At 46.6% G+C, this 12,733-nt stretch overlaps 1 protein-coding gene across 1 annotated transcript in view; it reads left to right on the forward strand.

Annotated features, from left to right (window-relative positions):
* Positions 1-3,665: 3,665 nt before the first annotated feature.
* The window catches only part of tjp1b (tight junction protein 1b), a 109,182-nt gene continuing 100,114 nt past the window's right edge, over positions 3,666-12,733 (forward strand). Inside the window, 2 exon segments of the mRNA XM_048256115.1 lie at positions 3,666-4,125; positions 7,319-7,448. Of these exon segments, the coding sequence (XP_048112072.1) occupies positions 3,681-4,125; positions 7,319-7,448 (575 nt within the window). The 5' untranslated portion in view covers positions 3,666-3,680.

A 12,733-nucleotide genomic window follows, 5' to 3' on the forward strand; every position in this document is an offset into this window, starting at 1 on the left:
CGGACACAGGGAACAGAAACACATGGCAAAACAAACAAAGAAACACATGGAACAGGACACAGGAAGTAAAGAGATGAAGACATGAAGGAAAACACTAAACGGGGAAAACAAAACACGACAGGACCCTTACACTTACGTAGCAATCGACTGACAGCAGCAGAATGAATAACAGGCGTACACCTGATATAAGGTCATTTTCTCCAGACTGGAATGCTCAAAATGCTAAAAATGTACCTGAAATGGTCAGTCTCCCCCAGTCTCCCCCGGTCAGTCGGTCAGTCAGTCTCTCAGTCTCTCTCCAGTGCTTGTCCCTGACCTTTGACCTATTCTCAGGACTCTGAGCACTCACAGGCTGCAGTGAAGCTCTCATGACCTTTGACCCAGAGTCAGGACTAAGCGCTGAAGCTGCCCTGAGGACTGTGAGGATCAGGACTCCAATGGTGCTGCGGGACTCTTTCCTGGCTACGGATGAACGTTGAACTTGGATTTTGGTAGGTACACAAAATTAGGATTAAAAATGACGATTAAATCTTTGAAGCTGTATTCTATTGTGTGTGTGTGATAGAGAGAGAGAGAGAGAGAGAGATGAAGGACGCTGCCCTGAGTGTTGGTGTTTTTGTTTGGGGACAGGGTGTGTCAGCAGTGATTATCTGGAGTCTTTTGTTTTTGTTGAAGAGGTACAGCCCAGAACTGGACCCACAGGCATGCACACACACACATACACATACACGATTCAGTGATTCATAGTGATTCAGAGATGAACATTATTTCACGCTCATCCTTCTTGGGAAACTGAGTCATTTAGGAAATTCAGATGGCACTCTGCCATTACATTAGCCTACTAGGGGGAAACTGAGCAGTTATGGTTCATGTGTAATGAGTGATTAATCGGTGGACAGCATCTTTTATCAGCTCCAAGTAAATGACTCATGCCTTCTGTACGACATAACTGGCACGAACACACATGCTCGTGTAGATTCGGCAGTCACGGCACATTGTCTCAGACAGTAGGCTATTTGTAGGCAAGTCAACAAAGGTCTGATAATAGAATTGCATGACAGCAGCATGGGGCAGCCGTGGCCTTACTGGTTAGGGCTTCGGGCTTGTAACCAAAGGGTTGCCGGTTTGATCCCCAACAAGTAGGAAAAATGTGGGTGGGGGAAGTGGTTGAGCACTGCTCTCCCGTGTCCACATCCACGGCTGAAGTGCCCTTAAGCAAGGCACCTAACCCCTCACTGCTCCCCGAGCGCCGCTGTAGCAGGCAGCTCACTGCTCCTCGTTAGTGTGTGCTTCACCTCACTGTGTGTTTACTGTGTGCTCTGTGTGTTTCACTAATTCACGGATTGGGATAAATGCAGAGACCAAATAATCCCTCACAGGATCAAAAGAGTATATAGGTGCTGGTCATATAATTAGAATATCATGAAAAAGTTGATTTATTTCCGTAATTCCATTCAAAAAGTGAAACTTGTATAATGTATACATTCATTCCACACAGACTGATATATTTCAAGTGTTTATTTCTTTTAATTTTTATGATTATAACTGACAACTAATGAAAACCCCAAATTCAGTATCTCAGAAAATTAGAATACTGTGAAAAGGTTCAATATTGAAGACACTTGGTGCCACACTCTAGTCAGCTAATCAACTCAAAACACCTGCAAAGGCTTTTAAATGGTTCTAGTTCTGTAGGCTACACAATCATGGGGAAGACTGCTGACTTGACAGTTGCCCAAAAGACGACCACTGACACCTTGCACGAGGAGGGCAAGACACAAACGGTCATTGCTAAAGAGGCTGGCTGTTCACAGAGCTCTGTGTCCAAGCACATTAATAGAGAGGTGAAGGGAAGGAAAAGATATGGTAGAAAAAAGTGTACAAGCAATAGGGATAACCGCACCCTGGAGAGGATTGTGAAACAAAACCCATTCAAAAATGTGGGGGAGATGCACAAAGAGTGGACTGCAGCTGGAGTCAGTGCTTCAAGAACCACCACGCACAGACGTATGCAAGACATAGGTTTTAGCTGTAGCATTCCTTGTGTCAAGCCACTCTTGAACAAGACACAGCGTCAGAAGCGTCTCTCCTGGGCTAAAGACAAAAAAGACTGGATTGCTGCTGAGTGGTTCAAAGTTATGTTCTCTGATGAAAGTAAATTGACAAGGTCCCAGAGTCTGGAGGAAGAGAGGGGAGGCACAGAATCCACATTGCTTGAAGTCCAGTGTAAGCTTTCCACAGTCAGTGATGGTTTGGGGTGCCATGTCATCTGCTGGTGTTGGTCTACTGTGTTTTCTGAGGTCCAGGGTCAACGCAGCCATCTACCATGAAGTTTTACAGCACTTCGTGCTTCCTGCTGACTGACTTTATGGAGATGCAGATTTAATTTTCCAACAGGACTTGGCACCTACACACAGTGCCAAAGCTACCTGTACCTGGTTTAAGGACCATGGTATCCCTGTCCTTAATTGGCCAGCAAACTCGCCTGACCTTAAGCAGAGACTTTCTAATGAGGAGACACAGCACTCAAAATCCTCCATAGAAATGCATGGGGTTAGTTTGTAACGCCAATATGGCCGTTGTCTACACATATCCCACCCCTTCCTCGGCAAAACATCGACATGTGAATACATTGAGCCAATCATGTGGTGTGATGTGAATACATTAAGCCAATCATAAGTTGTGTTGTGAAGACATCTTCCCAATCATGTGTTGTGAACTCGCCACTGGAGCAAGATTTGTGTCGTGAAGCCTTGCGCACGCGCATTTCTGCTGAATAGGATGCCCGATGAGTGCCCAAAAAGCGTTGCTATATGGTCGCCGAGTGGAGGGACTTGCCTAAAAGGACTTTGCCTTAACCGGTATTGTGAAGAGGAAGATGCGATACATCAGACCCAACAATGCAGAAGAGCTGAAGGCCACTATCAGAGGAACCTGGGCTCTCATAACACCTGAGCAGCGTCGCACATTCCTGGAAATATTCTGTGCTAATGACAACCACTCCCTCTAGTGGCCATATGATAAGCCCACAATAATTAGGACAACCGCTCCCTCTAGTGGCCATATGATAAGCCCACAATAATTAGGACAACCGCCCCCTCTAGTGGCCATATACGATAAGCCCACATTACTTCCCCCTCTAGTGGCCATAAGCCCACTGTACTGGAGGAATGTTGTCATCTCTGAAAAACAAGGTCAGTAAACTGTTTTATGTTTGGCCTTGGCTCAAAGCTGCCCTCTAATATGACAGATTAGGTTCATGAGTATCTTTTGCACTTATTTCTTTTTATTTATTTATTTTTATTCAAGCAAGGCATGGCCAGCTCAGAGATTTATGGTCACCCTAAATGTGAAAATAGTTGTCAAAATGGCCTTTCTCATCGGAAATTCTTCTAAATGGTTTAATTTTAGACCCATCCAGAGCTAAATTAGCCAGGCAAGTTTTGCATGTGTCTCCCAGTAAACTCTTTGCGGTCTGGAGTGGTCTACTTAGCAGGCCCTTAATCCTCTTAGCGTTTGTAAGCAGCAGGGCTAAAACATCCTGACCGTGTCCAGATTGTCTTGTCCGGCCTCCGACGCGCCTCTCCTTTCCTTTCCTCTCCTCTCCTCTCCACACCGTAACGGAGCTCCAGGGGGACGTCCGGCCCCAAACTGACATGCCCGTCTCTCTGGCCTGAAGTATGCTCCTGCCCTTGCTGGGCCTGTGGGTCGACAGAGCTGCCGAGGAAATCTTACTGAGAATCCTGCAGGTGAGGATGTTCGGCAGCGGGACCAGGAAATGGTTTGTGCGCAAGCAGAGGAAACAGCGCGTCGTTGGCGGCGGTGGCGGCAGGAAGTCGGTGAGCAGGAAGAGGAAGAAGTGGGCGGCACAGATCCTCAAGCATCACCGTGCCACCATCCTCACGCAGCTGGACGTCACCAAGGTGCTGCCCCACCTGGTCCACGCCAAGGTGTTCTCCCCCGCCGAGTACAAGGAGATCCTGGGCCAGGACGGCCAGCGGCAGAGAGCGGAGCTCTTCCTGGAGCAGCTGACCGCCAAGGGCCCCGGGGCCTTCCTGGCCTTCTGCTCCGTACTGGAGGAGGTGTGTCCACACCTGCTCACCTGCCTCCTGCTCGACGGGGAAGGTAAGTCACATACGGTTAGGAGTTTATATTAATGTATGAGAGTTAGTGTGTGTGTTTGTGTTGGTGTGTGTGTGTGTGTGTGTGTGTGGAAGGCCACTGATGGAGGTTATAAATGAATAAACAGAGCACCTCTGGGAAGAAGTCTGGGTAAAAATAGAAGACCAACAACCAAACAAACCCAAATGTGCCAACAGAGAGGACACACACACACACTAGTCCTGTGTGTTTCGCCTCCATTTCACCTGGAGCCCAAATGTGCCAACAGAGAGGACAGAGTCTTGTGTGTTTCGCCTCCAATTCTCCTGAAGCGACACAATTAAGCAATAAGCCCCGAGAGGCCGTAGGTTACACTGATTCTACAACAGCTAAAGGGTGTTTGGCTATAGCGGAGTGTAACGATTTATTCATAGATTTTCATTTTTCCGCCAAGAAATATATTTCTCTATCTCTATCTACTTTAACTTTTGTATCAAGTTATGATAGCGCAGTAATATATAACGGAATGCGGTCAAGGTGTATGTTTGTGCTGGATTTTACAACAGCATGGAACGCGATTCAGCCAATCACAATCAAGCAGTTGGGCTTTCAGTCAGAGGTACCAAAGTTGTGAGTAAAAGTCCAGTGTTGTCTGGTCCAGTTTGGTGTTGCTGCAGTGGAGAACCTGTTGTGGTGTTGCTTGATAAGGGTGTCATGGCGGGTGTTTGTGCTTAGTATGATTTTGCCCTTTACAAAAAATAACTGCAGTAATACTGCATTTTTTTCGAAGTACAGTGCAGTTATACTGTCCAAAATACTGCACATTCTGCATAAGAACTGCAAATATGTCCTCCAAAACTGCTTTTGATACTCAGAAAACTGCAGTTTTGACAATTGAAGTAATAAGGTTTTTTTGTAAGGATGGGCATGATGGGGAGTATGGTTTAAAGTATATATGCTGATTAGTGAGGAGTATAATAGATGAGTTTGGTGGTTAGTGTGGTGGTTGATTTGGTGATGAGTGTGGTGGTTAGTTTGTGAGCGTGTTTGTTAGTGTGGTGTGGAGTGTGGTGGTTAGTTTGGTTTGGAGTGTGGTGCTAGTTTGGTGTGGAGTGTGGTGCTAGTTTGGTGTGGAGTGTGGTGGTTAGTTTGGTGTTGATTGTGGTGCTCAGTTTGGTGTGGATTGTGGTGCTTAGTTTGATGTGGAGGAACTGAGTAGAGCGAGATGCCTGAACATCAAACAGGCTTGTTAAACTCAGGGGCCAATCAGCTTTCACCAATGCCCTCATTCAGTGATTGAAGTATACTGTCAAAATACTGCACATTCTGCATAAGAACTGCAAATATGTCCTCCAAAACTGCTTTTGATACTCAGAAAACTGCAGTTTGACAATTGAAATAATAAGGTTTTTTTTTTTGTAAGGATGGGCATGATGGGGAGTATGGTTTAAAGTATATATGCTGATTAGTGAGGAGTATAATAGATGAGTTTGGTGGTTAGTGTGGTGGTTGATTTGGTGATGAGTGTGGTGGTTAGTTTGTGAGCGTGTTTGTTAGTGTGGTGTGGAGTGTGGTGGTTAGTTTGGTTTGGAGTGTGGTGCTAGTTTGGTGTGGAGTGTGGTGCTAGTTTGGTGTGGAGTGTGGTGGTTAGTTTGGTGTTGATTGTGGTGCTCAGTTTGGTGTGGATTGTGGTGCTTAGTTTGATGTGGAGGAACTGAGTAGAGCGAGATGCCTGAACATCAAACAGGCTTGTTAAACTCAGGGGGCCAATCAGCTTTCACCAATGCCCTCATTCAGTGATTGAAGCCTTTGAAGACAGAAATATATAGGCCTACCTCTACATTCCAACATGTAAGAAAGAGCAAGAGAGACAGACAGACAGACAGACTCATGTGCTGCTTTTCAAACTGGTCAGTGGTGTGTTGTGTTGTGTGTGTGTGTGTATGTGTGTGTTGGGGAGGGGGGTGAAATGACTGGAGTCTGAAGCAGGCAGAGCCATCTTAAGCCAGTGCCTCCCTTCTGGAGGGTAGAAAATAGCCCCATAAATCCCCAGACCTGAGGGGATTACTGCGCCGCCCGGAGGGTGGGGTTGGAGGGGGGCAGATGGTGTCAGACGCGCTCACAGACTAAACCAGTGGTGTCAGATGCGCTCACATACTAAACTGTCTAGGCAGCATCAGGCATGCTAACAGAATAAAGCGTCTAGGTGTGTAAGAAACTAGGAGACAAAAGCGTTTAGGTGCCGTAAGAAACTGTGGGATTAAACTGTCTAGGTGGCATCAGACTTTCAAACTAAAACATCCAGGTTGTGTAAGAACCTCACACTATATAAACAGGTGATTGTATAGTGGCTAAGGAACAGGGCTAGCGTGCAGTAGTAAGCAGGTGATTTTGTAGTGGCTAAGGAACAGGGCTAGCACAGCGACTTCATCTGCATGCGTGAACCGGCACATTTGCACTCATAGCAGAGAGGAGACCCATCAGGAGGGGACAACAGGGGGGATAACGGGTGGTAGTGAAGGCGTGGCCAGGGGCAGGTGGTGATATTATATTTTGATTTGTTGAACACCGTATTCCTGAAGGAGAGGCAGGCTGCAATCTGATGGTAGCCTACACGCGAAAAATTAACTCACCATTTATTTTAACAATATCATAGCGCTATATCGTTGGTATGAAAGAATATATTTATTTATTAATTTATCTCAGGTGGGGGAACTTCCACCCAGTCCCCCCTACACTTTAACCCCTGTGTGTGTGTGTGTGTGTGTGTGAAATGGTCAAATGTTTGGTTTGGTCAATTAGATTAGTGTGTGTGAGAGAGTGTTGGTTGGTGAATTAGAGTGTGTGTGTGTGTAAGATAGTGTTGGTGAATATGAGTGTATAGGTGATGTTGTTAAATCAGTGTGTGTGTGTAAGAATGGTGTTGGAGTATTACTGTAGAGTGTATTACTGTAGTGAAGTGAGCTTTGTCCTTTGCTGTAGTTGTATATTTTTGGTCCCACTGACAGTTTCACAGGTCAAATTATTGTTTACGGTATCATACCTGCACTGTAAATTGCTACATCTACTGAAAGGCCATCTGCTGCACACATACACGCTTGCACAGTCACAGTGTGTGTGTGCATACACACAGACAAAAACACACACATTGCAGAGACTACCCCCCACACACACACACACACACACTGTGACTGTTCTCTCCCCAACCCCCCCTCAGATGGGTCCTCCTGCCTCAGAGCCAAGAATGGGACAGCCATGCCACCCCACAACCATGACAACGACCCCTCTACGGGGCAGGAAGCCATGTGTTTGCCCCCCATGTACTCAGACCCTCTCTATGACACCAGGTAAGTCCCCACAGCAACTTTTACATTTTTGCATACAAAAATGCGCTATATAAATAAAAGTGACTTGACTTGACTTTTCCTCTATGTCGCCTCTCCCTCTCTTTCTCTTTCATACAAATGAAATAAAATGCAGTATATGATAGTGTATTTGTGTGTGTAGGCTTCTCTATATTGCTTCATAATTTGGTTTACTCTGATTGTTTTTTGGAAAGCAGTGTTGTTGTCAGACTGGTCAGTGTGTTTGGTGCGGGTCAGTTAGTCTCTGCAACAACTGATGGGGACTTTTTTTCTGGGCTCAGCTCTTGGGTAAGTAGGAGGAGTTTACAGTAGAATGAAGGGTGTCTTGTGGGCTGGATTTAAGGTGATTAAAAAACATTAGTGCTATTTTGTTGATGTTAATGATTAGTGGGTATCTGCCTAATTCTGCTCTACATGCATTTGTTGCCGTTTTTGTTTGTACATGTCAAATGTATCTGCAGAATTCTGCATTCTTTTCTCTCTCTCTCTCTCTCTCTCTCTCTCTCTCTGAACTGGATTACATAAGAGTCAGCCCCAGTGTCCTTTGTGGATTTGCTGTAGTGAGTGCGCAGAGGTGTGTATGTGTGTGTGTGTGTGTGTTTGTGATGTACTGAGAGCGCCGAGGCATGCATTGTGTGTGTGTGTGTGATGTATTGAGTTCGCTCTGTGATGATAATGTTGACTCTGCATTAGAGCGTGAGAGCTACTCATTTGCTGTAGGAGAGAGCGTCGAATGGCATCGCATCTCCCCGCACCTCCCTGCATCTCCCTGCATCTCCCCACGTCTACCCGAACCTCCCTGCGTCTCCCATCTCCTCCCTGTGTCTCCCCACATCTACCCGCACCTCCCTGCATCTCCCCACGTCTACCCGAACCTCCCTGCGTCTCCCATCTCCTCCCTGTGTCTACCCGCACCTCCCTGCATCTCCCCACGTCTACCCGAACCTCCCTGTGTCTCCCTGTCCCTCCCTGCTCCCCCAGGCTGAGCCCTGCTGATGTCATTGTCTCGTGTGTAGCCCAGTCCATCACTCCAGAGGGCATCGAGGAGCTGCAGGGACATGTTTTGTGCTCTGGAGGTGTGTGTGTGTGTGTGTGTGTGTGTGTGTGTGTGTGTGTGTGTGTGTGTGTGTGTGTGTGTGTGTGTGTGTGTGTGTGTGTGTGTGTGTGTGCGCGCGCGCGCTCTGCTCTCGGCCTAAAGAGAGCTGCTGAGGATGCTTGTGGTTCAGCCCTGCTTCTCTCTCCTCCCATCCCCCTCTGATAGCATCTCTCCCCTCCTCTCTCATTTGGCAATCTCTCCCCTCCTGTCCTTGTCTCCTCTCCTCCTCAATCTACTCCTTCTCTCTACCCACTTTCTTTCCCTTCTCTCCATCCCTCCCCTCCTCTTCTCCTCCTTTCCTCTCCTCCTCAATCTACTCCTCCTCTCCTTCCGCTTTCTTCTCCTCCTCTCCTCCTCCTCCTCTCTCCTCTTCCCCCCCCCTCCCCTCCCCTCTCTTCTTCTCTCCTCCCCTCTTCTCCTCTCCTCCCTTACCCTCCTTCTGTACTGACTCCTACGCCTCTTCCTCCTCTTCCTTCTGTCTCATCGGTGACAGCTGCTGCTGTCAGTGCCGTGCATTAGAGTGACGTGGATGCACCATATCTCTCTCTCTCTCTCTCTCACTCACACTCACACTCACACACACACACACACACAGGTACAGTACACACACACACGAGTGGTGGGAAACTGCGGGGTTCTATATCAGGGGGGTTGCCAGGGGCTGAGCCTAATTTAGAGTGACAAGAAGTGATGTGTGTTTGTGACATAGCTGTGCTTTGGTGACGTAAGACAGCAAACATCATCGCTGCATTATAAAGAGTCCTGTGTGTGTGTTTGTGTGTGTGTGTGAGTACATGTTTGCAGTCGTGACAGACTTGTCAGTCCTCTTTTCTGCTCTGTGCACTAGAAACACATTGTGTGTGTGTGTGTGTGTGTGCGCGCGCACAGGTGTGTGTGAGTAGGTAGGTAGGTAAGAGGATGTGTCGTGTCTGTCAGTCAGTCACAGCCTGACGGATGACTCCACTTATATGAGCTCAGCACTGACATGTCCCCTGTCCTCCTCCGCTTTGTCTGTGTGTGTGTGTGTGTGTGTGTGTGTGTGTGTGTGTTATTCACCTGATGTCCAGGAGAACTTTGTTTACTCTCTGCTGGAACTGACTCCTGACTCACTGGGAGACACCAGCAACAAAAAGGCCATGCACTACAGCATCCATACCATGTGCATCCATATCATGCGCTACAGCATCCATACCATGTGCATTCATACCATGCGCTACAGCATCCATACCATGCGCGACAGCATCCATACCATGTGCGACAGCATCCATACCATGTGCGACAGCATCCATACCATGTGCGACAGCATCCATACCATGTGCATCCATACCATGTGCAACAGCATCCAAGTGCCCACAGGGACCCGGGTTGAATCCGACCTTCAGTCATTTCCCATCTCTCTCACACACTCGCTTCTTTTTGTCCTAACCAAAAAAAAAATGCATACGTAAAAATATTACTATGAGTCAAATGGAATGAGGTGTGTGCGTGTGTGTGTTCCTAGAAAATAGTCTAGGAATATGAATTCATGGTAACAGTGCACTGTGACCTTCCCAGTAACTGGTTTAACCTAATCACTGTTGCACGAGAACTCTCTCTCTGTGTGTGTGTGTGTGTGTGTGTGTGTGCAGCAAGACAGCTCTACCAGTGAGGTGCTATGAGACTACTACTAACACTGAGTCAGAACCCTGTCAGCTTAGTCAGTCTCATGGCTAACATTGAGTGTTTTTGTGTGTGTGTGTGTGTGTGTGGGTGTGTGGGGTGGAATAAGAGTTTTCAAAGCCAGATAGCTCTCCCTGTGAGTGTGTGTTGGCTTGGGAGGTGCTATGAGACTTATCTACTAACACTGAGTCAGACCTCAGTGTCATGGCTAACATTATGTGTAAGCGTGTGTGAGGGAGTTTGTGTGTGTGTGTGGGAGTTTGTGTGTGTGTGTGTGTGTGTGTGTGTGTGTGAGAGAGAGAGAGAGAGAGAGAGAGAGAGAGAGAGTGTGTGTGTGTGTGTGTGCAGGCTCTGACTGGTAATCTGTACAATGCCCGGTGGGCCGGTCCACATGTGGACCGGTGACCTCCGGGATTTTTAAGTTATTTAGCCTATTTGCGGCCCGTCGTGTAGGCCTAGGCCTAGCCTATAAATGCAGTTGCATCCATTTGGCTTGGGGGGTGACAGGTCAATTATTTTGGCCTCTTCATGACAAGTTCAGTGTGTGTTACGATCGCGCCCCCCTGCCCCACCCCTCAAGTGGAGTTGTCCAAGCAGCCGCTTGGTAGTGCATGGTAGCCTAGGCTGTATAAGTGCCCTCCGCTGGCTGGTGTTCACATTATCGCAGTTTAACCGTAAACAGCAATCAGAGATCTAGTTTTATTCCATAAATATTTTGTTTTTATAGACGTTAGTTGCACGCGCTATCAAGAGCTTCCATTTACTGCACCATGTAGGCTATAGTGCGGTTCTTTCAACATAAAAAAACTACAGGTAGCCTACAATTTTCGCACAACTTGGTGGAAAAGTGTAGCACAGGTTAAAGAAAACCCATTCATTTTTGGAGCTGATCCTACTCAAAAGGAACTTCAAAGTATTTCCCATATAGTAGGCCGAGCCTTTTAGCTCACAACGACAGTGAAAGTGAAACTTGGAAAGTGGTCTCTCCACCGAGTGTTACATTAGATGCACAATCAATCGCGAGTCGATGCAGGTAAAAAGTAGGCTATCAACTGGTAGGTTAGTAACGAACGGTTTAGTATACACTTGTGGTGATAGCCTACAGTTAATGTGAATCGCGAACTATAACCAAAGTAAAGGAGAAGAAGATATGCACCAAATAAAGGTGTTTGTGTTATTACAACATGTTGGCACAAAACGTAATTTCTGTCAACTATGACGATGTCCATGTTCAGTAGCCTATATTTTTCATTTAGTCAAGCAGTGACGTGGTTTAATGCATTGGTTCTCAAAGTGGGGTCCGCAGCACATTGTCAGGGTAAAGTTTGCTACAAAATATGAAATTGTGTTATATGGCGAAAAATGTCAGTATTTGCCCAATTGATCTGCTGATACATTACATCAATATGTCAAAACACTTTATTATTAATTAACCGCCAACAAAATGAAATTTATGTGAAGCAAACACTATGTGTTCAATACAATAGGCCTACAACAATCCTTTAAAAAAAAATCCTACATACTGTCAGAATTTGCTAACATCACTATTGTGGTATTGACACTCTATGTTTTTAAAATCCATATAACATAAGCATCTAACAGGAAAAAAAAGCGAAATTGCCAGGGCCGAATTTTGCTCCCAGTCCGACCCTGTGTGTGTGTGTGTGTGCGTGTGTGCATGCGTGTGAGAGAGTGAGCTGGAGGCTGGCTGGTTAGACATTTGGGATGGCATTAGGGAGGTTAACTGCGTGTGTGTGTGTGTGTGTGTGTGTGTGTGTGTGTGTGTGTGAGTGAGCTGGAGGCTGGCTGGTTAGACATTTGTGATGTCATTAGGGAGGTTAACTGCATGTCTGTGTGTGTGTGTGTGTGTGTGTGTGTGTGTGTGTGTGTGTGTGAGTGAGTGAGCTGGAGGCTGGCTGGTTAGACATTTTTGATGGCATTAGGGAGGTTAACTGCATGTCTGTGTGTGTGTGTGTGAGTGAGCTGGAGGCTGGCTGGTTAGACGTTAGGGACAGTGATGCCGCTGATGGAGGGGGTGGTTGTGGAGTGAAGGGACATGCCATGTATTTACCTCATTGTTAAATGTTAGCTATACCAGTTGATAAAAACACATTCTGCTGTATTTTGATACAGACAGAAGTAGTTTGACACAGATAGAAGTAGTTGGACATCACGTTAGAGTATGTGAGACTTATTTAGCAAAACACAAATAAGATGCAAGTGCCAAGCTCCAGCTTTGGGCTTTCAGAAGATGTCAGTACCACACAGAACCCTACTCCAGCTCTGAGCTCTCATAAGATGGCGGTACCACACAGAACCCTACTCAAGCTCTGAGCTTTCATACGGCGATGCACAAGCAGCTCTTCGGTATTTGGAGGTTCGTCCACCTGTCTGAGCTGAGCTGCACCAGTTAGAAATCCCTAAGTACAAATGTGGACCTGCAGTGTGTGTACAGTATGTGTACGTGTGTGTGTGTGTGTGTGTGAGTGAAAAGTCAGGCCAGTGGTGAAGT

The sequence above is a fragment of the Alosa alosa genome, chromosome 11 (genome assembly GCF_017589495.1).
Source record: "Alosa alosa isolate M-15738 ecotype Scorff River chromosome 11, AALO_Geno_1.1, whole genome shotgun sequence".
In the NCBI taxonomy this organism is placed as follows: domain Eukaryota; kingdom Metazoa; phylum Chordata; class Actinopteri; order Clupeiformes; family Clupeidae; genus Alosa; species Alosa alosa.